This window comes from Dipodomys spectabilis, unplaced genomic scaffold, assembly GCF_019054845.1.
Source record: "Dipodomys spectabilis isolate Male_0828 unplaced genomic scaffold, ASM1905484v1 ptg000480l, whole genome shotgun sequence".
NCBI lineage: Eukaryota > Metazoa > Chordata > Mammalia > Rodentia > Heteromyidae > Dipodomys > Dipodomys spectabilis.
This window is the reverse complement of record NW_024871157.1, coordinates 1,284,051-1,306,905: the sequence shown is the minus strand read 5'-3', so window position 1 is coordinate 1,306,905 and position 22,855 is coordinate 1,284,051. Positions and strand designations below refer to the sequence as shown.

At 40.4% G+C, this 22,855-nt stretch overlaps 1 protein-coding gene across 4 annotated transcripts; it reads right to left on the bottom strand.

Annotated features, from left to right (window-relative positions):
• Positions 1–130: 130 nt before the first annotated feature.
• Positions 131–22,603, bottom strand: Rsrc2 (arginine and serine rich coiled-coil 2). 4 transcript variants are annotated; one of them, XM_042668966.1, is made up of 12 exons: positions 22,464–22,603; positions 18,256–18,358; positions 17,415–17,571; positions 15,706–15,749; positions 13,232–13,422; positions 10,057–10,137; positions 9,934–10,026; positions 8,094–8,216; positions 5,768–5,847; positions 4,028–4,260; positions 3,215–3,304; positions 131–1,094 (listed from the first exon to the last, which is right to left on the bottom strand). In XM_042668966.1, exons 2-12 carry the CDS (start codon positions 18,277–18,279, stop codon positions 915–917), a joined length of 1,296 nt encoding a protein of 431 aa, XP_042524900.1. In that variant the 5' UTR covers positions 18,280–18,358; positions 22,464–22,603; the 3' UTR covers positions 131–914. The 4 variants fall into 4 exon arrangements, with proteins under 4 accessions (XP_042524900.1, XP_042524898.1, XP_042524899.1 ...); XM_042668964.1 differs by having other exon boundaries at positions 9,934–10,137; XM_042668965.1 differs by lacking the exon at positions 18,256–18,358 and having other exon boundaries at positions 9,934–10,137.
• Positions 22,604–22,855: the final 252 nt, after the last annotated feature.

Below are 22,855 nucleotides of genomic sequence, written 5' to 3'. Positions count from 1 at the left end.
GAATTAAGTTTACTACTCTCATCCCCACATCTAGGCCCTTTTTAACGATGACAATTTTTTTCTAGTATTTCAGTTAAGATAATGCTGGAAAAGATTTCAACAGATAATGAGCAAAGTGCATACAAAGGACTTGTTATTATAAGGCACTTTATTAAAATAAAAGTGCTTACATCCCTTAAATGCATTAATCTATTTCCTGAATAACATGGAATAATGAACAAATACTATACACCAATTCTCTTATAATAGTAGGAAAACAGTGTTTTAATAAATTTGTTTGTTCCTTTTTCTTTTACATTTTTTTGCTCACCATGGTATTGCCTATAGCATAACTAATTTAAAAAAAATTCTAGCCAGTGTTTTGTAATTGCAATTGCAAAATGATACAGAAACTAAAATTCAAACAAGAATGCCAGGTTAACTTAAATTTACACCAGTTTTGAGAAAACCATTTTTATTATCATCATCACCCAGCTTATTTGTGCTGGATTATGTACCAAATGGCCAGATCTTCTATAAAGAACATCTACATAACATTTCTTTCATGTTTTCAAGAGATGAAAATAACTGTACAAGGTTAAGTACAAAAGTACACAAGACAGTGAACACGAAAAAAATCTATGTATGAGACAGACTTTATCCCACCTGCAGCTTCAACATATTTGAAAAGTAGAATTCATGAACTAAAAAATATTGTCCTTCTATAGTCCTGTCAAGTTTAATGGAAGTGGGTTTAACCTGATTACAACACTAACACCAGTATCACTGATCTGATATTTACAAAATATCATATTTTTCAATAAATTAAAGTCAATGCAACACCCATGCAAGCTAGAATGCTAGCTGTTTGGTGAACAAGGACCTGACATCAGAACAAGTCTTTAAGGTCCCAAACTTGAAAAGCGTGACATTTCTCAAACCGCATCCATTCCTCTCATCGAAGATGTGAAACCCAAACCCATCCCTCTCTGTGTGTGGGTTTGTGATCTTGCCATCTCATACTGAGCATCAAGATTTCGAAACACTTCTTCTTGTTGCTTCAATGTCTTATAACTGTCTTCATCAACCGAGCTGCATCCAGCTTCATCTTCACTCTAAATGTCAGACAGAAAGACATTAGAATGAATGGTACACTAAGTGATTTTCAATTAAACAGCATTGATGTTACTGATTCTTGGAGTATTGTTTTTTTTTTTTTTTGGGTGGAGTATTGTTAAATCACATTTTCAAGATATATATAACTACATGTAAGCCTCCATATACACCATAAAAAAAAGTAGAAATCAGAACAGAAGTGTTTCAGGGATGGTACAAGATGAGGGAGGGGTGACATTTCCAAGAAATGCATTTAATACCTGACTTATGTAACTGTAACCCCTCTACACATCACCTTTGCACTTAAGTCATGCCTTTTACTTTCTTCTTAGCTCTCCCTACACTGAGAATAAGAGTAGGATAATAGAAAACGCAAATATACATGGGCTTGTTAAAGGAATAGCAGGCTTAGTGAAGCTTAGTTATAGCCTATTATTTGCTCAATAAAAGCAATCCTCTTATTACTAGTAACCTAAGTGTAAGCAAAGGCTAGTATATACTAAAGTTAATTCTCTATACACTTAAATAGTTCAATAAAAACATAGTATCTCACAATCTAAGAGAAGCCAGTAATCTCACACAAGATTCACCCAGGAAACCATGTGTTGGGCGAGACACACCCAAAATCCCAGTACTATAGAGGTTGAGACAGTGAGTTCAAGGTCAACCTGGGCTATATAGTGAACTTGGAGCTAGCCTGAGCTACACGTGGTAAAATTCACTCAAGAAAAACAAACTCAGTCCAGACACAAACTCAGTAATGATCAATTAACAAACATGCTAATTTAAACTGAAAACATACCAAACAGTTAAGGACTATAAGCTTTAGCTAAAAAACCTATAAATTAGTCAGGTGCTGGTGGCTCAAAATCTATCATCCTAACTACTCCAGGAGGCTAAGATCTGAGGAATGTGGTTTAAAGCCCCAGCAGAAAAGTGTGAGATTCTTTTTTTTTTTTTTTTTGTCGGTCGTGGGGCTTGAACTCTGGGCCTGGGCACTGTCCCTCAGCTCTTCAGCTCAAGGTGAGCGCTCTACCACTTGAGCTACAGCGCCACTTCTGGTTTTCTGGTGGTTTATTGGAGATAGGAGTCTCACGGTCTCTCCTGCCCGGGCTGGCTTTGAACCTCGATCCTCAGATCTCAGCCTCCTGAGTAGCTAGGATTACAGGCGTGAGCCACCAGCACCCGGCTAAGTGTGAGATTCTTATCTCAATAAACCAAAAAGCCAGAAGTGGCCCAAGTAGTAGAGCATTAGCCTTGAGCAAAAGCAGCTCAGAGACAGGCCTAAATTCAAGCCCTAGAACTAGTGTGTGTACACACACAGATAGACACAGAGACATGTAGCTGGGCACCCAGATGCTCACAAGCAGGACATAAAAGTTCTGACTCACAGCTGGGTGCAGATGGCTCACACCTGTAAGCCTAGCTACTCAGGAGGATCGTGGCTCAAAGCCAACACGGGCAGGAAAGTCTGTGAGACTTTATCTCCCATTAGCCACCAGAAAACTGGAAGTGGTGCTGTGGCTGAAGATGAAGAGTGCTTGCTTTCAGTTGAAGAGCTAAGGGACAGTACCCAGGCCCAGTGTTCAAGTCCCATGGTTTGAAGCCAGCACTTTTTGTTGTTGTTGTTGGTCATGGGGCTTGAACTCTGGGCCTGGGTGCTGTCCCTGCGCTCTTCAGCTCAAGGCGAGCACTCTACCATTTGAGCTACAGTGCCACTTCCAGTTTTCTAGCTGTTTATTGGAGATAAGAGTCTCACGGACTTTCCTGCCTGGGCTGGCTTGGAACCGTGATCCTCAGATCTCAGCCTCTTGAGTTGCTATGATTACAGGCATGAGCCACAGGCACTCCGCAAAGCCAGCACTCCTATCTTCAATTATCTACCAGAAAACTAGAAGTGGCACTGTGGCTCCACCAGTGCTCCTACTACTTGAAGTCAGGGACAGCACCCAGGAATGAGTTCAAGTTTCAGGACTAGCATCAAAAAAGCAACAATAGCAAAAATCTGGAGAACAAATAGCAAAGTACGAGAAAATATAATACTAATCAATACTTTTAGGTTGAAAAGTAATGTTGCTATGAAAATAGTTCATATCAATCTTAACAAAGTGTAACTTACCTTAATACCCATTAATTTCCTAAATTTGACATTTTGGTCCTTGTTTCCAAAATTCAACTTCTCCCATATTTCAGCAGACTGGGATTTGTCCTGTTAAGAAGCATTAATTTTAAAATACTAAAGAATTTAAAGGCTGGGGAGGTGGCTCAGTGGTAGAGTGCTTGCCTTACATGCATGAGGCCCTGGGTTCAATTCCTCAGCACCACATAAGCAGAAGAAGCCGAAAGTGGGGCTGTGGCTCAGGTAGCAGAGTGCTTTGAGCTGAAGAGCTGAGGGACAGCACCCAGGCCTAGAGTTCAGGCCCCATGACCGACCCTACCGCGTCCCCCCACCCCCACCAAAGAATTTAAATACTTTTCAGAATTCCCCACAACACAGTGAAAGAATCATTTATAACATGCTTAAAGAAATATTTAATGGCAGTACTAAGGCTTGAATTCAGGGCCTTGTGTTTTCTAGGCTCTACCACTTCAACACACACTCCACCCTTTCTGCTTCAGTTACTTTTGGATAGATTTGGACAGTGTCTCTCATTTTTGTCCAGGGCCAGCTTTGGATCTTGATCCAATCACTTATCCTTCTAAGAAACCCGAAATTACAGACAAGTACTACCACACCAGGCTATTGGTTGAGATGGGTCTTGCTAACTTCTCTTGCCCAAGATGGATTTGAATGGGGATATTATTTCTGATCTGCCTAGCTGGCCCACATTTATGGCATATTCTCTTGTAGCTCAGGGTAGAGCACTTGCATGGTTACATGCAAGGAGTCGGTTTGATTTCTGACATTTAACAAAAGATAAAAAGAACTTACCCCTTCTTTCTTGCCTTGCCAAAGCATTTTCCTTTTTTTCTCTTGCTCAGCAAATTTCATAGGGTTCACAGCTGCTGGGTTGTAATAGCTGGGCACAGCTATTCCTGTTTCTGCCAATGCTTTTGCTTGTAGCGCTGCCATTTGAGCTGCCATCGCAATCTGAGGAGTCACTTGTGTCCCTGATGCCAAGAGGGCAGCAACGTTGAGAACAGAACCTCCTGTGGCTGCGGCGGCTGAAGAGGACGGAAGCATGGGTTTATAAAGACACAAACTTCCTAGTTTAAAACCAAAATAGAATGCTTACAATATTTTTGACTCTATTGTAACTGCACATGGTGCCTATGGTGTCTGTCACATGGAGATTCCCTCCATACCAGGGCTTAAAAAATTCAGAGCCCTCTTCTCCCTTGCTTGCTTGTTCACAGACCTGGAGCCCTACAACTTGAGCCACAACTCTAGCCTAGCCTTTGGTTGGTTGTTCTAGAGATGGAGTCTTATGGACCATCTTGCATGGTGTGGCTTTGAACCTCAATCCTCCGGATCTCGGTCTATAGAGCAGCTAGGATTTACAGGCTTGAGCACTTTCATTTTTTTCTTTTTTTTTTTTGTCGGTGATGGGGCTTGAACTCTGGGCCTGGGTGCTGTCCCTCAGCTCCTCAGCTCAAGGCTAGGGCTCTACCACTTGAGTTATAGTGTCACTTTTGGTTTTCTAGTGGTTAATTGGAGATAAGTGTCTCACGGACTTTTCTGCCCGGGCTGGCTTTGAACCATGATCCTCAGATCTCAGCCTCCTCAGTAGCTAGGATTACAGGTGTGAGCCACCAGCACCCGGGCTTGAGCACTTTCTTAATTAAATTTCATATGAAACCAAGTTCTAGGTGACAATCTTCTTCCATCCATGTTTGTGTTGTTGAAAAATTCAAATTCTTTGTTTATAAAAATACTGATTTGGCAGACACCAGTAGTTCACACTATTCAGGGAGCTGAGATCTGGGGAGCACAGTTCAAAGCCAAGACAGACAATGAAGTCAGAGAGACTCATCTCTAATTATTTCCAAAAAACTAGAACTAGAGCTGTAGCTCAAAGTGCTATGAGCAAAAGAACATCAAGAGTGCTCAGATCCTGCTCTCAAGCCTCAGGACTGGCAAAACCAACGAACTAACAACCAACCAGAGTAACTTCCAATATATGATCTTCTTTTTATATTTTAAATATTGAGGGTACAGTTATGTGTCACTATACCCAGCCAAAAATCCCAAATTCTTAAAAATCAGCACAAGAGGACAGAAGTGTTATATCAACAGCCAAGGATTCACTTGCCATAAAAACATCTGCGTAAGTCAAATATAAAAATACATAAAAGGACTGGAGCTTGGCAGACCTAAGGTCCTGGGTTCTATCCATAGCAAAAAAAAAAAAAAAAAACCATCAGCAGTTCATGATGTAAAACAATGTTTACAAAACTGCATTAATAAAGAGGAGTGTTTTTTGTTTTTAAAATTTATTTCCTTCCTTCCTCTTTTTCTCTTTCCCTCTCTTTGCCTGGGTAGTGTCCCTGAGCTTTTGCTGAGGCCAGCACTATTTACCACTTGAGCCACAGTACCACTTCCAGCTTTTTCTGTGTATGTGGTACTGAGGAACAGAATCCAGGGCTTTATGCATACTAGGCAAGCACTCTACCACTAAGCAACATTTCCAGCTCTGTTTTGAGAACACCCCACATCCATCATCATAAATACCTGCAGCAATTTCTTGTTGTTTTTGTTTTTCAACCATTTCCTTTTCTCTCTGTTCTTGTAACTTCTTTGCCCTTTCCAATCTGTCAAAGACAATTTAAGTAAATTTAAAGTAACAATATAAAACCTGCATGTATCATTATACTTGTAAGGAGACAATACAATTTTAAGTTGTAAATGTTTAACAGGCTCCTACCAAATTATTGAAATGAGAAAACAATCAGTTGAAAGAACATTTCAATACTGTTTTTATGTTATCTATTGGGAACTCACTGTTGTTCTGGCTGGATTATCTATATCTATTGAAAGCTTGCATTAAAACAACAAGAACCAAACACCAAGACCATAAAATAGCAATCAAAATAAGTCATTCTTTATAATCTTAATGGCATGAGGATGAGGGTAAGCAGTTGGGACTGCATTAGAATTATTTTAGCAAGTGAAGAAATTAATCATTAGCAAAGGACCTAACAAAATATAAATTCATCCTCAAATTAAATAAAAATGAATTCTATCACACATCAGTAAAAACACATATCCAGTACATTTGTCCACTTTATCTACCTTAAAACACACAGTAACTAACAGCTTTGTAATCAATTCCTGAAAGAGAAATCTCTTTTCTTCACACAGATTCCTTGGTTACCAATCATAAATAAATGCTGCCCTTCCTCCTTAATGTGGTACAAAGAGGTAGGATTGGGGAAGAAGCTATTGTTATATTTTAGGGACACATGTGTAATAAATAACAGTATTAAGTGTCATTTAACAACTACTTAGATTTATGTGAAGATACATTTTAATAAACTATAATCTTACTCCTCTCATCGAGCACATATTCAGGAAACAAACATAGCATAATCTCGGTTGCCCTCAAGAATCAAAGTTTTATTTTCTTCTTTTATGCCTGTCCTGGGGCTTGAAACTCAGGGTCTGGGTGCTGTCCCCGAGGCTCCCTGAGGTGTCTAACTCTATGACTTGAGCCACAGCTCTACTTCTAGCTTTTTTTTTTTTTTTTTTGGGGGGGGGGGTATTCAATTAGAGATAAGAGTCTAAAGGACTTTCCTGCTGCCTGGGTTGGCTTTGAACCATGATCCTCAGATCTCAGCCTCCCGAGTAGCAAGGATTGCAGGAAAGAGATACCAAGGCCCAGTTAAGAATGAAAATTTTTGATTAGGGTAATAGTGAAATAGAAACAGTGAAATAGAAACAGCTTTTTAAATTGACAACTAAAAACAAGAGCAAAGAAAAAAATTCTTAACACAACGAAGTTTCTTATTAACAAAATGACTCCCTTTAAATTTTGAGGATGCTAAGGAATAATCTTGCATTTGGAAATTAGTGGATTTTGTGTAGTTGTCCCACCTTAATGATCAATTAAGTAACCTAGGTCAAAATGTTTTACTAGTAACTACTCCAACTTTAAACTCCAGAATGAAAACATAATTAATGGTATACAAGAGTAAATTTGGGTCCCAGAAAATACTTGCTAGCAAACCATTTAGTATAAATCAGTCAGATTTTGTAGTAAGTCACTTTCTGTGTTGATTTTAGTGTCAGAAACAAAATATAAGCGACTAGTATGGGTTGCATTAAACTGGCCATTGCAGGTTTGCACTAACACCATTCACTAAAGTGAATGGAATGAAGAGGGGTGAGCTCACACCTTTGCTGCTGCTGTTCAGCTTGAATTTCTGCCAGGCTGGGTTCACAGGGCAGCAGCATACCAGGTTACATTGTGATAACTGTATTTTTATAATGAAAAAAAATACAAACTCAATTTCTTAAAGAAAAAAACCCCAAATCCAAAGAATTTAAATTTCAGAATATGCGAAAAACTGCAAACAAGCACTTGGAGTTTACTTCATTTCCTGTTTCCTTTGAGGCAGCTCTTTGAATCAGTTTACAGACACTATTCAGACAACTGTGCTGTACGTGGTCTCATAACCACTTGTTCCTAAACAGTAGAAAAGTTAAGAAATCTTTTCCCTATGGTAGGTAACAACTTGGTTTTAATGTATCTATCAGCTGCCACTTTAATCATGAAGGCAAAGATCTTATCCTAGTTATCAAATAAATGAGTGTGCAAAGATTTTAAACTGGGCTAGGGGACGTGGCTTGCAAATGTGAGGCCCAGTCCAAACCCATTATTGCCAAGACAAAACAAACAAAAAACCCTATAAACTATGTAGCTCCACATTTACAAAGATGCCACAGTACCTATGATTAGATCATGTGAATTATCCAATGATTTAAGAGCACTAATTTTATTCATGTAACTGAGTATTATTGAAAAGGAGAAAATGAAGTAAACGAAAAATATACATACCTCCGAGCTAATGCTTCTTGTGCATCCATTGCTGTGTTTCTGCCTCTGAAGGGAGGTGGACTAGGAGTCCGGCTTAAACTCCTGCTGAATCTTCTCGGCTTTTCAATTCTCTTCTTCCTATCTCTGCAATGAACAGTATTTTACATGTTTCATATGGCCGAACAAAACAGAAATCAAATAAAAACAAAGTCTAAGACTAGACTTAAGAGATGATTCCTTTTGTAAGTCAATGAGGAATGACAGGGGATGCATTTTTAAACTATAATGAATTTGTAATGTTTTAGACAATGCCAAGTTATGAATTACTAAAACATAAGAATTGGGCTGGGAAGGTGGCTCAGTGGTAAGAGCGCTTGCCTTGCATGCCAGAGGCCCTGGGTTTGATTCCTCAGCACCATATAAACAAAAAAAGAAAAAAAGCCGGAAGTGGCGCTGTGGCTCATGTGGTAGAGCGCTAGCCTTGAGCTGAAGAGCTGAGGGACGGCGCCCAGGCCCAGAGTTCAGGCCCCATGACTGGACCCCCACCCAAAAAAACAAACAAACAAACAAACAAAAAAAACGTAAGAATTAACAAAGTGGGGGAAAAAGTTACTCCCCCCCAAGTAAAAATTATCATAGCAAAATCCGGGAACGTCATAATAAACAGAAATGCTCAAGAAATAATTAATGATTACCTCCCTTTACCTCCAATTCACTCTTTCAGAATTGGAAAAGTTCAAAATAATATACTACAGACTAAACCAATGAGTTAAGATTATTAACTCTAACTAACCAATCACCAAAAATATAGAAATGGAACTGTGACTCAAGTAATGAGAGTGGTAGCCTCCACCAAAGCAGGTTGATAGCTAGGCGCTGAGTTCAAGTCCGAGGACAACCCTCACACAAGTTCAAACAAATGATTAAAAAAAAATAGTTTTGTGTTTTTTTAAACTTATTTTTCAGTTTATTTTTGGTGCTGAGGCTGCGATTACACCACGGTCTTACACTTGCAATGAAGGTGCTCTACCAAACTGACCAAGAACCCCATCCCTTTTGCTTTTTTTTTTTGTCGGTTGTGGGGCTTAAACTCTGGGCTTGGGCACTGACCCTCACCTCTTCAGCTCAAGGCAAGCGCTCTACGGCTTGAGTCACAGCGCCATTTCCGGTTTTGAGTGGTTCATTGGAGATAACGGTCTCAGAGACTTTCCTGCCAGGGCTGCTTTGAACCATGATCCTCAGATCTCAGCCTCCTGAGTAGCTAGGAGTATAGGCATGAGCCACCAGCGCCTGGCTTTTTTTTTTTTTATAGGGACTCCCTTTTGAACTAGAACTCTGGAATTTCTCTGCCCTGGCTGTCTTCAAACCTCAATCCTCAGATCTTAGGTCCCCTGAGTAGCTAGAATTACAAGTGTGAGCCACTACCACCCAGCTTATTTCAATTCTTCATAGGTAAGTTACTTATTAGTTTCTTTAACTCTAGTAGACTAAATGCACAATGGCTCCTTTGAGAATTAGTTGAGATAATACATACAGTGTTAGCACATACCACACACTGGCCATCCAATGATTAATTCGTAAATACATTTTTATCCACTGAATCTAAGCTTCCTAAGTATCTAGAATTATAGGTATGAATCTCTGGTGCTCAACTCAGAGAAATGTATTTTAATAGAATTATTAAAGTACTGACTCTAAGTTATATCCTAGGGTTTGTTTTTACTGATGAAGCTGAAGTTATAAACATTTTGTTTAATCTGTAAATAAAACTGTGCTTTACAATTCTGGTATTCTCAAACTGATGGAAGATGGACTCTTTGAGTGACCTATCAGATTTTATTCAGATTATCATGTTACTTACCGACTTCTACTCCTTGTCCTGCTCCTGCTTCTAGTCCTATGCCTATGTCTTGATCTTGAGCGGGAACGGGATCTGATCCGTCGTTTTCTTTCCCTGCTTCTGGACCGAGACTTCTTTCTTTCCCTGCTTCTGGACCGAGACTTCTTTCGCTCTCTGCTTCTGGACCGAGACTTCTTCCGCTCTCTGCTTCTACTACGATGGCGCCTAAAATTCAAATGCACAACCTTAGTTTTCTTTTCCTTCTTTTTGTGACAAGGTCCAAAACATTAATCCCAGGCCAATTTAAAATTTCATCCAACCATTTACATTTGTGCCTCACAATACTATACATTGAATGAATCTGACATTACAAATATATTGCCCACAGAATTCTCCAAAAAAAGGTTGAATACTGGTTTCTTTTTTTCTGCCAGTCCTGGGTCTTGACCTCTGAGGTGCCTGGGTGCTGTCCCTGGGCTTCTTTTGATCAAGGCAAGCACTCTACCACTTGAGCCACAGCACCACTTCTGGTTTTTTCTGTGATTAATTGGAGATTAGAGTTTCATGGACTTTCCTGCCCGGGCTGGCTTCAAACCTTTGTCTTCAGATCTCAGCCTCCTGGTAGCTAAGATTATAGGCTTAAGTCCCTGGCACCTAGCAAATATTGGTTTCTTTCTTTTTTTTTTGTTAGTCATGGGGCTTAAACTCTGGGCCTAAGTGCTGTCCCTCAGCTCTTCAGCTCAAGACTAGTATTCTACCACTTGAGCCACTTCTGGATTTCTGGTGGCTTATTGAAGCATTTCACGCTTTTCCTGTCAGGGCTAGCTTTGAACTGAAATCCTCAGATATGAGCCTCCTGAGTAGCTAGGATTACAGGCATGAGCGACCAGCGCCTGGCTGAATACTGCTTCTTTTAGTGTGAGTACATATGTATGTCAGTACTGAGGCCTAAATTTGCCTTTTTCCCCTCTCACAACTGTTGTTCTACCACTTAAGTGACACATTTCTACATCCAACTTTTTACTGGTTAATGAAGCTAAGTATCTCATGGTCTTTTCTGCCTGAGCTGGCTTCAAACAAAGATCCTCAAATGTCAGCCTCCTAAGTGGTTAGGATTACAGGCATGAGCCATTGGCAAACAGCAAACAATAGTTTCTAAAAACAAAACCCCACCAAACTAGGATCATGACCTAGTTTCTCAAAAACCTTTCTAAAAAATCTGCAAGAAGCCGGGCGCTGGTGGCTCACGCCTGTATCCTAGCTACTCAGGAGACTGAGATCTGAGGATCGCGGTTCAAAGCCAGCCTGGGCAGGAGAGACCATGAGACTCCTATCTCCAATAAACCACCAGAAAACCGGAAGTGGCGCTGTAGCTCAAGTGGTAGAGCGCTCGCCTTGAGCTGAAGAGCTGAGGGACAGCGCCCAGGCCCAGAGTTCAAGCCCCATGACTGACCAAAAAAAAAAAAATCTGCAAGAAAACCTAGATAGGGATGCTAATGTGGCTTAGTGGTACAGTGCTTCCCTGGCATGCATGAAGAAGCCCTACGTTAAATTCCTTAGTACCGCATAAACAGAAAAAGCATGAAGTGTCACTGTATCTGAAGTGGTAGGGTGCTATCCTTGAGCAAAAGCTCAGAGACAGTGCCCAGGCCCCGAGTACAAGCCCCAGGAGTGGCAAAAAAAAAACCAACAGCCGGGTGCTGGTGGCTCACGGCTATAATCCTAGCTACTCAGGAGTCTGAGATCTGAGGATTGTGGTTCAAAGCCAGCCCGGGCAGGAAAGTCCATGAGACTCTTATCTCCAATAAAACCACTAGAAAACCAGAAGTGGTGCTGTGGTTCAATCGGTAGAGCGCTCACCTTGAGCTGAAGAGCACACAGAGAGCGTCCAAGCCCAGAGTTCAAGTCCCATGACCAACAAAAGACAAAAACAAAAAAACACCCAAAAACCTAGATAAAGCTGGTTGTCAGTAGAACCCTCCTGCAATCCTATCCACTTGTCAAGTTGAAATTGAGTTTCCGGGTAGATGTATCACCCCTCCCCCACCTCATCACAAAGGAAGAAGTTAGATGTGGTGGCTTGTGCCTGTCACACCAGCTTAAGAGTGGTAATTTGGGTGCACTGCAATACAGGCGAGTGGCAATGCAAAAATCAAGACCCAAATCTCAAATTATTTAGGAAAAAAAGGGGGGGCTGGGAATATGGTTCAGTGATAGTCCCTGCCTACTGGCTTCAGGTCCTGAGTTCAAACCACAGTATTGGTAAATAAAAAAATCCTAGTTAAGGACCCAATATATTCTACATCAATGATGTTGTAGCATTAATTGGTTTAAACTGTATAAACAGTTTAGCAAGGGGCTGGGAAGGTGGCTCAGTGGTAGAGCGCTTGCCTTGCATGCATGAGGCCCTGGGTTCAATTCCTCAGCACCACATAAGCAAAAAGAAAAAAGCCGGAAGTGGCGCTGTGGCTCTAGTGGTAGAGCGCTAGCCTTGAGCTGAAGAGCTGAGGGACAGTGCCCAGGCCGAGTTCAGGCCCCATGACCAGACCCAAAAAAACAAAAAGTTTAGCAATAAAATTGTGGCTGGGAAGGTAGCTCAGTGGTAGAGTGCTTGCCTTGCATGCATAAGGCCCTGGGTTTGATTCCTCAGCACAACATAAATAGAAAAAGCCGGAAGTGGTGCTGTGGCTCAAGTGGTAGAGCGCTACCCTTGAGCTGAAGAGCTGAGGGACCTCATCCAGGCCCAAAGTTCAGGCCCCATGACTGACAAAAACAAACAAACAAACAAAAAACAAGAAAAGCAAAGCACAAAAAGCTCTTGGACAGCAAATATGTCAAGGTATCAAGAAATGATCAATTTCCTAAGGCCAAGTACACAATAATCCCAGGAGGAGGAATGACAGAGATCATAAGATTATTTCAGGATAGCCAAGGCAAAAAGTTAGTGAAACTGCATCTTAATACTCTGGACATGGTGGTGTGTGCCTGTCATCCAAGACATGTGGGAAGCATTAAGTAGGAGGACTGAAGTCCAGGCAAACTTGGGCCAAAAGCCTGAGAGTATGGGCCAAGTGGTACAGAGTGTCTGCTTTAGCAATCTGATGCCCTAAGTTCAAATATCACCAAAAAGGCCAATTTCCTAATGAAGTCTAGGCATGGTGTAATATGGCTACTAAAATTTTAAGATGGCTTTAACTATATAATGAGATTTTAGAAACTAAAAGAATTTTTTGTGTTTGTGATGAAGTTAGTAAGATGCTTTCTGCAACTTCATGTTATTGGAAGGCACTTTTAAAATGGTAACACTGAAACTACTTGCCTTTCGCGGGACCTAGATCTTGAATGACTTCTCCCTCGTGATGACTTCCTTTCTTTGCGTTTATGTCTGTCCTCACCATTTTCAGATGAGTTTAGTCGTTCTCGTCCTTTATCAGAAGAATGCTCTTTGTCGTTATGTTCCTCAGACTTGTGTTTCTTAGAGGATTTATCTTTGGATTCATGTCTTCTTGCCTGTTTTAAGAAGAAGTTGGTTCTTTCAGGAAAATAGTGCAACAAAAAGAGTTAGTATGGGTATCAGAAGACAAAAATGTTGTGATGCAACATTAGTAACCTTAGGAGCGTGTGGCAAATAAAAAAAAAAAACCCTCTAGTTTCACATAACCCAAATGTTGTAGATGTAATTACTAATGTTTTTCTTTATAAACATCAAAAATGTAATTTGCTCCCCTAAATATTTTGAAGACCACCAAGCAATATTCAAAACAGAAATACTGAAAATCCATTACACCAAAGAGGAATCCCTGATGTATATTTTATGTAAAAGAATGCAAATCATGTATATACATCAACTTCTAGATCCAGAATACCTAATAGTACATTTAAAATTTAAGTAATAATGGAGTTACTAAGAATAAATGCATCAGAAGGGCATTTCTAATTAAACAGTGAAGTATAATTAAGTTTACTAAAAGGAATATTTTCTAGCACAGTAGTATCCCTTAGCCAAGTCTTTTGTTTTAATGTCTAAACTGAAGTAATTACTATTCCTATAATACCTTTAGTAGCCAGAGGGTTTTATTACATTTCCTGCACTTAAGGTAGAAAATGGCAACTTCATTAATTTTCAAGAAATCAAATCACACAATCACAAAGTCATCATGTAATGCACACTCTGAAAATTTGAAACCAAGTTTTTCACATCATATGCATTCAGAGACTTGGCTAAAATCAACTCCAAGATTAAGTCTCCATCCTACCACTGCAATACCAAAACCTGTAGTACGTGCTAAGTATTACAATTTCCCTCATTAGGATTTGTTAAACTCATCTTGTACTTAAAAGCTTAAAATCCCAAACTTCTCATGATCATGAAAATTTAAATCCACAAAGAAACTTAGATCCTAATTTCATCCTCTTACTCTATATTTAAGTTCAACTAAGATCTGTAGACACCTAACACTGTAGTTGAACTGCACCTGGAACCCATGATTTTCTGATGCCCAGGCCACTACTTCATTACCATATAACATTTACTTCTCAAAAATAGGTCATTGTCATATTTCTTTCAACTTATGATTAACTTTTCTTAAAATAAAAAAACTAGCCAATCATTTGGAACATGCATGATGATAATATATCTGAAAACAATCATGGTCATTTTTATTTTGCAGAAAAAGAAGAGACCTGGAGACAAAAACTAAATTTTAGTTTCATGACCAGTTCTCTATAATATGACCTTAAGAAAAAACTTCCTTTACGTTTGCCATTTTAATGGCAGCCTAGAAAAACTTTAAATGGTTAAACTTCCAGAGGTTTTAGCGCTTACTTCAAATTTCAAACATAACATTACTATTAATTTTTAAAAAGCATTAAAACCCTTAACTGATTTAAGATATATTTAAGGGAAATAGGAGTTTGAATGACTAATAGTTACCTTATCATGAAGTAGGCTTATTATTTTGCTATCTGAGTCTGCAGCGTCTTCAGTTCAGTCTCTTCGCGCATTAGCACGCTGAGTATGATTTATTATAGAAATGTTATCATGTGAGCTAAACAAATAGTCATTTTCATAAAAACTCTCCTACATTAAAATTTTAACAGAGCTTCCATTAAGGGGGTGGGGGGAGGTGAAGTCCCTGCTTATATTAGTTTTAAGAATCCCTTGCCCAGCCCCCATCAACTCTTCCCTTTGTTACTTTGCTCTTCCTTGTTGGCTTATTCCTTAAGTTCTCAGGTGGGAAAGGCTACTTAACTGCCCTGCAACAGTCAGTCTTGCCTCTTCAAGTCACTGCCACCTTCCAGCTGTCACTTACATACCTTTATGGTTAATTGAATACTAGTAGAGCAACTGAATTAGTTGTACTAAAGAAGAGAGAACTCTCATCATCTTTTCTGAAGAAAAAGTAGCTCACACCTAACTAGTGTACTGATACCTTTTAAAGGCTAGCTCTAAAACTCCTGAGCAGTCGTCAGGCATGAGACAACTCAGGACCTCATGGTAATGGAAGCTCTGTGTGACCGGCTAGAAAACCAGTAATATTCTTCATATGAAAATTTTATTGTGAGTATTTTCTCACAATACACCAAAATTAAGTTTCTGAAGATACTTTTCACATGAATTATGTTCTGGAAAAATGATGAATCCAAATCATGCTTATTTTATATAACCCAATTAAACCTTTAAAATCTCAAGTTTTGGTACTTACCTTCGCAAGTCACACAGTCACACAAACATTTCTATCAGACAGTTTCTAAGTATTTTAAATTACCTATTCACTACAAAGTTTTAATTACCTCTTTGCTTCTGCTCCGGCTCCTATGTTTTCTTCCTTCATTATCTGTGAACACACAATATAAAACATACCATAAACAAAGATGTGGAAACCCTGTATGTTATAACAATTCCAACACTGTATAAAAACAATTTCCAGAATATTTGGTTAATTACAGACTCTAATTTCTATTTATCCTCTAACTTCTATTCTTTATATGGAAGAGTAAGATTATTCTATATTAACAGTGTGTATGTGAAGGAATTAAATAACCTTTCAACAAACCATAGAATAACCAAGAATATGTAATACTTAAATGTAGAAACAAGGGTTAGATGGCTAAAGTTTAATCACAACTTTAAAACTTAAGAGACTAGCGTCTTGGCTCAAGTGTAACAGAGGGGCTGTCTAACAAGTGTGAGACCTTGAGTTCAAACAATAGGCCCATCAAAAACTAACATAAAATTTCAGTACTAGTTTACATCTCACCTTACCTTTTCAAGGGATATTTTTGTTGTTATTTGTTTCAGGGTGCTGGGGATAAAAATCAGATCCTTTTTTTTTTTTTTTTTTTTTTTTGGGTCCGGTCGTGGGGCCTGAACTCTGGGCCTGAGCTCTGTCCCTCAGCTCTTCAGCTCAAGGCTAGCGCTCTACCACTTGAACTATAGCCCCACTTCCGGCTTTTCTTTTCTGCTTATGTGGTGCTGAGGAATCGAACCCAGGGCCTCATGCATGCAAGGCAAGCGCTCTACCACTGAGCTACCTTCCCAGCCCCTCAGATCCTTTTATGTGATAGGAAAGTACTCTACCACTAAAAACCAGCACAACTCTGAGTTTTAAAAAATACCAAATGGGCTGGGGATTTAGCCAAATGGAAGAGCACTTGACTGGCAAGGGCCAGGCCCTAAGTTCAGTCTTAAGATTGGGGGGGAGGGGGGTGGTGGTGGGGAAGGGGGGGGGCACATTTGTAATCCTAGCTGCTCGGGAGCCTAAGATGCAAGAACTGAAGTTCAAAACCCAACCTGAACAAGAAAAGTCCATGAGACCCTTATCTCCAATAAAGTACCAAAAAAAACAAGTAGAGCTGTGGTTCAAGTAGTAGAGCACTAGTTTTGAAAAAAAAAAAAAAAAGCCATCAGAGTTAGTGCCCAGGTCAAGTTCAAGCCCCAGGATCCACACGTACATGTAAGCGTGTGCGTACGCGCACACAGGTACATGCACACTTCAACACCATGCCTTCTGTTTGTTTCTTTCCCCTCTCTCCCTTCCCCAAAGTACAAGAATATGCAACATTTAGGAATATTAAACTTCTTGCTTCGGAAACATTTTAGCATAGGCTTGGATATATATAGCTCAATGTAGATAGTGTAGCATGTGCAATGCCCTTGTTTCAGGGCTCATCTCTGGGGAAAAAAAATCTGAAAATAGGTTCCAATGAAACAACAAAAATTGAAAATATTCTTATTTACTTCAAAAGATGTCAAAGTTCAAAATAATGTATTACTATCTAGACTATACTTATGAAGTCTGGACACCCACAAGATAGTTGGAATACTATTTTGCCAATGCTGATAGATTTAATTGCAAATATCTGAAGTTAATATATCTGCATTGGGACATTTTAGTTTCTCACAAGGAAAAAATTCTCCAGAAAATAATCAATATATCTTTATTACCCATTTTCAATTAGTAGGAGACACATTAATTTTACAAACCAAATTTACTTCTTACCCGACTTTCGTTTTCTTTCTCTTGACCTTGATCGTGATCTTGAATAATGATGTTTTGAGGCTCTAGGAGAAACAGATACATCTGACTGTTCTTTTTTCTTTTCATTATCTGGGGATGTCTTTTCTGGGACTAGTCCATCTCGTTCTGTATCACTAGCCTAAAAGTTAAAAAAAAAATTAAAGATCTCAATTTACATTTAAAATGACACCAATTTCTTTTATCTTTTTGAGGGAGAGCCTCCCTATATAATCCAATCTGGTCTTGAACATGTGAACTTTTTACTTTCCCCATCCTCAATGCTAGGGACTATAGGTCTATACCACTAGGCCCTGCTGTTTCCAATTCCTTAAAAGGGTGAAAAATGAGGATAGTTACCCTTAAGTTCCAGCCAAAATCAATCAATCAATCAGAACAACTAATTTCCTAGTAGGGATGTGTGTGGTAGAATAAAAGAGGCATGACACAAAATGGCTAATTTGATATCAAAGAGATGTGTGTAATTAAGAGTTCAATTTCTAAATTATCACTTGTCATTTTCTGTGCCTTGTATTTACTGAATCCAGGGGCTCTTCATACACTGGGTAGGTGTGCTACCACAGAGCTATACCTTTAGTTACTTTTAAAACAATGGGAGAAATGATAAAAGGCTCCAACCATTTTCACTAAACATTCAGAAGCATTACCATTACTTATATTGTAATTCATTCATTAACTTGGAAAACAGTGAAAAGGCATTTATAATGAGCTGTTAAAAAAAGTTCAGAGACTCAAGACGGTAAGATATTACAACTTAGGGAATGCTTCTAAATACTAGATATGAGTAAACAGAAAATTAACTTACCTGAGAACTCAATCTTAATTTCATTAACCCTCTTTAAAGAAAACAGCCCTTGGCACAGAGGTGCAGCAAAATAGCGTCTGCCTCTCCTCATTTATGCTCTGGGCTGTGGAAACATTAAGTTGTTTCTGCTTTAAAGCATCTTATAAGCAATTATTACAATATAAATTTTATTTTGTAGTTCTGAGGATCAAACATAGGGCCTCATGCATGCTAGTCAAACATTCTTACCACTGACTTACATCCCCAGGGCCCTTACAACCAAGCAGAGTTGAGGCCCTGAGTTCAAGTTTGTTACTGGCCCCTAAAAACAAATTAAAATATATAATTTCCCAGAAACCCAATTTACCTAATGGTAAATTTCTTTCTTTCTTTCTTTCTTTTTGGTAGGCCGTGGGGCTTGAACTCTGGGCCTAGGCGCTGTCCCTGAGCTCTTCAGCTCAAGGCTGGCGCTCTACCACTTGAGTCACAGTGTCACTTCTGGTTTTCTGGTGGTTTATTGGAGATAAGAGTCTCTGGTGGCTTATTGGAGATATGAGTCTCTCAGTCTTTCCTGCCCAGGCTGGCTTTGAACCTTGATCCTCAGATCTCAGCCTCCTGAGTAGCTAGGATTACTGGTGTGAGCCACCAGTGCCAGTGTAAATTTCTTCATACTGTAAATATCAGTAGTATTGTAAGTTACAGAAGGCAATTATCTGCTCTTTTCCTAACACAGCAATCAACAGAGAAATGACTTTCAGTCATCAGGTTCCCATTAAAATATTTCTGACTAGAGATATAGGTCAGTGGTGAAGCACTTGCCCAGTATGCATGGTGCTGGGTTCGATCTCCATTACTGGGGGGGAAAAAGTGTGTGGCTCCACTGAATTGTGTGGTCCAAAGTTCAAGAGAAAGAAACGGGGGGGGGGGGAGAACCTTGCGGCATGGCTCAAGGCCAAGTTCAAACCCTAGTAATGCCCCCCAAAAGTGAAAAATAAAAGCAGGGAGTAATGGGAAAAGGCTTCAAGGCAAACCAGAATTTGAAAATTCTCTGGGGTCCAATTTTGATAAAAGGGAATAAAACAAACAGTCAGTACACATAGGGAGCTGACAGCTTGGCAGGGGCTGGCAGACTGATCTGTACCGTTTTTGAGCAAGAATGACTTTTTACATTCTTAAAGGAGTTAAAAAACAAGCAATGTGAGATAGCATGTCACCCACAAAAATCAGTGTTTACCATCCGCTCTTTACAGAAAAAGTTTACCAACTTCTCACTTAGAACACCACAAGAAATCTGGATTGAACAGTGAATCCTTACGCACTCTTGGGCAGAAAGAAATCACATGACGACCAGCATCTTCCCTTAGGAAGATTTAGTCCAGAAAATAAACATCAAGCAAAATAAAGGAGATGGATGCAATGACAAATACTTATAATCCTAATCTTTGGGAGGCTGAGGCAAGAGCTCCGGAGTCTGAATTGGCCTAGGCCACCTGGTGAGACCCTACCTCAAACACCCAACAAGTAGGGAGGAGTCTTACACTTGTCTTTACAGATGAGATGTAAGGCTTGCTTTCGCTTTAAGTCAGTACAAGCAGAAAAGTTGGCAAGACTCCAAATACAATTAACTCGAAAAAATGAGGGACTGGAGGTGTGGCCCAAGTGCCAGCAGTGAGTAAGAAAGGGCAGAGTGAGACACCCTGTTCACGGCCAAGAACTGGTTAAAACAAACAAACACCATACTATGTCAAAAACCTATGCTAGACTCCAGCAATAAAACGATACAGTAAAAAGGAAAGATTTATAGTTTGAGGAAACAACACAGGCGAGGTTCTCATTTCAGTACCCAAGTAACTCTTTCTCCTGTATAAGGACTTTGTAGAATCATACAGATGAAATCAGCAACAGCTAAAACAATACTTCATCTCCTTGTGGTATGTCTACTAGTAATATACGGTACCATTTGATAATGATACACAATATGAACATTTTTTTGTTTTCAGCATTACTCTTCCATCCTTAATGACTATTTCAGATTAGTCTATTACATGCCTAGTGCTATCTTACATCTAGAAAATAAAAGTACTAGGTACCAGTGCCTGTAATCTGAGCTACTCAGGAGACTGAGATCTGAGGATCACAGTGCAAAGCCAGCCCAGGCAGTAAAGTCAAGAAACTTTTATCTCCAATGAACCACCAAAAAGCAAAAGTGGAGCTGTGGCTCCAGTACTAGAGCACAAGCATTGAAAAAAAAAGTTCAGGGACAGCACGCAAACTGAATTCACGTCCCAAACCAACACAAAACTTTAAAAAGTACTTGAGTCAGACGCCAGTAGGTCACACTTGCAACCCTAGCTCTCAGGAGGGTGAGATGTGAGATTGCGGTTTGAAGCCAATTGGAGGAAGAAAGTCCATGAAATTCTTATCTCCACTAAAATTACCAAAAAAGCCAGAAATGTAGCTGTACCTCAAATGTTCAAGCACTAGCCTTGAGCACAAAAACTCAGACCGCGCCCAAGCCCAGAATTCAAGCCTTAGCACTGGCACCACAAAAAAAGTACTTGAAATCCGAACCACAGATACATGTCATTGATTTTCTTCTTACTCTGTAGCTGGCCTACATCTTGCAATCTATCCTTTTCAGTCTCCAAAGTGCTGAGATCATAGGCATGCCCAGTCTCACTTACTATTCAGAGCACCAAAAGTAGACCTGAAAACAACTTTTTTCTAGGTAAGATAGCACTGGGCCCAGGCACTAAGTTTTCAGTCAATGGTTTATTTGGCTCCCTATGTAGCAGCATGAAAGCTGGCAAGAGAAAAATCACTAGCTGACACAGGGTATTAACCAGTTATTTTTATCTGAAAAATACTAAAGAACAAAAACCATCCTACCACTAAATAGATATGAAGTGTTAAACTTATTTCCACGAAGACATTTTATAGTATGTATAATGGAGATAACTAGAAAAAAAATTAAATCAAACAGCACCACTACTCTGAACATGTAAGCTTTATTTTAACTTAGTAGATATCTAGATTTAACAGTACTAACTATAAAACAGCTTTCTACTTATTATTGTGTAAATCCATAAGTCACCTTTGTCCCCTCCACTTTATCTTGAAAACCCTGGTAGGGCTTGTAACATTATTCTAATCATTATTCCAGTGCAAAAAAGTATTCTAGGCCACTTCTCCAAGGGTTTGTCTTTTTATTGGAAGAGGCACTGCAGAAACAAATGTTTTTCACTTTCTAAACTACTGAAGCCTAGGAAAAAGTAACACTACTTTTTACTTAAATGTATACTGAGGTCCAAAACACCAAGCAAAGAAAAAAGTCAATCAGATCTACAAGTAACCAGCAACCCCGCCAGCCATCCCTGTGAAATCCTGTCAAGAAAATTCAATTAGGTGTGGGGAATGGAAGGTAAAGGCGGAAAGACCATTCAGCCTTTTCTACTTTCCGATGATTAGTAACAGTTAACCTGTCATCTGACAGCCTTATTTGTTTCTGGCCAGTAAAAAAAGGAGTCAAGCACACAATAACGTGATTCATCAGAAACGGGTATCTTAAGCGGGAATGGTAGCTCCTATCCAGGTGGACGAAGGAGTTCTGAAGTTCAAAGACACAAGGCTGGAGACAGGACTTGAAAGTGCTTCTCAAAGGCTTCCCAGGTCGCCTAGGCAGCCCTGGAGCTGGGACCTGGGCAGCGCCCAGACCGGCGGCACCCGGCGTGTGCTCCGCGGCGAGCTCAGGGCCCCCAGCCGAGGACCGAGCCCGGCGGGGTGGCCGGACACGGCCTCTCACTCGGTGCACGCCTGCAAGCGCAGGCTTCTGGACTCCACACGCCTTTTTAAAACAACTTTTTCTAGACGCTTCTCCCCGCTGCACACAGAAGCTTCTTAAGCCCTGAGAAAACTCCCAATCAATCGCTGGCCACAATCAGCTAAGCTGGAGCCTCCCCAGGGCCCCAAGGAGCAGGGGGGCTGGCAAGGAGATGGGAAAAGTTCCGGGGGGAGAGGGGGAAGGAAATCCCTGCGGCTCCCCACCCCTATCCACACGGCCCGACCTCCCCCTCCCTACGCCAGGGAGCCATGATGGCGGGTGCAGACGAAGGCCGCGGCGCCATTTTGTCCACACGGGCGGACAACAGCTTTGGGAACCGTTTCCCCACTCTTTTAGAAAATAGCAGGAAAAAGGTCCCCGGTTTTAAACCCCCGAGTCTGGTACTTACCGCCATGGTTGAGAGTCCCAGCCGCTAAGGCGGCGCCTCCACTAGCCGCGTTCAACAGTACCGGCCACCACCAAGCTTCGCCACGGACTAAATAGCTCGCGCGAAAGACCCGGATGGCACAAAAGCGACGAGGCCCGTCCGGTCGCGCAGCTTGCTGGGAGGAAAAAAAAAGGGGGGAGGAGGGAGGTGGTGATAAGTGTTTCTATAGCAACGCGATACGAGGTGGTGATTGGTTGGTCTTCCGAAGAGCGCCCAAGAAGGGCGTGTCCAAGAATACTCCCGAGAATACTCGCTGGGCGCGTATGGAAATGAACGCGATCTAGGGTGGGGCCGCTTCCTCGTTCGCGTGTTTACTAATTTTGGCCTCTTCCAGTCGCCGTAGCAGGGGGTTG